At 28.0% G+C, this 1,736-nt stretch overlaps 1 protein-coding gene across 1 annotated transcript in view; it reads left to right on the forward strand.

Moving 5' to 3' along the window:
- Window positions 1-363: 363 nt before the first annotated feature.
- LOC106460978 (poly(A)-specific ribonuclease PARN-like) overlaps window positions 364-1,736 on the forward strand; it is a 43,890-nt gene continuing 42,517 nt past the window's right edge. The window contains exons 1-2 of the mRNA XM_022387765.1: window positions 364-684; window positions 1,003-1,080. Coding sequence (XP_022243473.1) covers window positions 666-684; window positions 1,003-1,080 — 97 coding nt within the window. The 5' untranslated portion in view covers window positions 364-665. The remainder of the gene's footprint in view (window positions 685-1,002; window positions 1,081-1,736) is intronic.

The following is a 1,736-nucleotide window of genomic DNA, read 5'->3' on the forward strand; positions in this document are numbered from 1 at the left end:
GTGGGGCTAGTGTATCAAAAATGATTTATTAAAAAGAAATATAATTAAGTATTCAGTTATGATTAGTTGCAAATGCAAGGAAGATTAAACTTAAACAACATAAATGAAATTTAGTTAGGCATTTCAAATATATTTATATCATAATTTTAGATGTGATTACTTTTGAAACTACAATTATGTGCGGTACACACATGCTTTTTTCGTATGATCGCAAATTCTCAAATTGCGAAGATTTCTTTTTTCTAAAACACAATTTTTTCCATACATATTTTAATCTCTCTCTTACAAGTAAACTTCATCATTCTCAGAGTTTTTGTAGTGAGTGTTCCGCCACATATGAATATATTTAATAATAAATTTTAGGCTGTTTCACGTTTTAAATTTTGCTCTAGCTCGTTCGTAGAGCGCCTCAGTTTACCTGGTTCAAACTAAGTTAAATTACGAAGAAGAGTGTGTTAGTATTACCGTATTAGCAACGATATAAACTGCTGGCTATAGCTAGTCGTAATCTAAGAATTAGGCTTAGATCCAACGTGTTTTTTTTCTTTTTTTGTACTATCTACTTAACGTCTTGGTTAGACTGTAATTATAAAACAGAGTTCAACGAGTAGATTACGAATAGGAATTAGCATAGGTTTGATGAGTGTAATGAAAATTTAATAATCATGGAAATAACCAAAAAAAGTAAGAAATTTTAAAATTTGTTGAACGTTGAAATAAATACTTAAGTTTCAATTTGTAGTACACTGTAGTTGCAAAATGTACAGTAATTTCAAAAGTTACCTGACAGAAACTCAATACTGGTACAGTGGAAGAACCCACAAATACACATATTTATGTGGATAGATCACATATAAATTATACATATTATAAACGAACCTGTTTTAAACCAAATGTGGTTTTCGTATTTTCTTGTTGTTATTTTCTATAGAACGATTGTTAATGTTTTACTGCTTATTGTGTAATGTAATAATGTGCGAACTTCTAATTTCTATTACACAGATTTCAAGGAAGCTCTGTCTGTTGTTGAGGCTGCTATTCAAGAAGCATCTTTTCTTAGTATTGATGGAGAATTTACAGGCAAGTTAATATTAAATCCCTGTTCTTATATTTTGTAAGATTTATGTTTATGTGCAATATTACTTTACATTTTTTGTCCATTCTGTTATTATTATAGGATATGAACTAAAACATGTCATGTTTATAACTTCAATATCAACCCTAATATAATTATAAAGTAATTAAAACTCCATATAGTGATTTAATGATTACGTATGAATTATTTTTTCCTCTCCTTGATCATATCTGTGTGTACAATGTATATAAAACTTTCAAGAAAATAAAAAATATAATTGTTGTCAAAATAATCTAAGGTGTGATATGATAGTATTATAGTTTTTTCACACATTAAACTCAGATTAATGTTGAGTGTTGTGATGTGTAATTCATATGAATCTAATGCTTTAAAAAAACTAAATATTTCAATTTTTAAAGCTTATTGCAGTGAATGGAGGTTCACTCTTTAAATAAAGACCTGGATCTTCTGTGTATTCACAATGTTTCACAGAGTTACATTCAAAATTTAATTAAACAACCTTATTACCAACGTAGTAAATAAAATTAGTATCAGAGTGTAGCTTATAGTTTCATATTATTTAAGGTTTAATTTATTAATTTCAAAATGAAGTATTTTAAACAATTCTACATCCTCACTTTTGTTGACCCCCCCCCCCCTC

This window comes from Limulus polyphemus, unplaced genomic scaffold (assembly GCF_000517525.1).
Source record: "Limulus polyphemus unplaced genomic scaffold, Limulus_polyphemus-2.1.2 Scaffold873, whole genome shotgun sequence".
NCBI classification, from domain to species: Eukaryota; Metazoa; Arthropoda; class Merostomata; order Xiphosura; family Limulidae; genus Limulus; species Limulus polyphemus.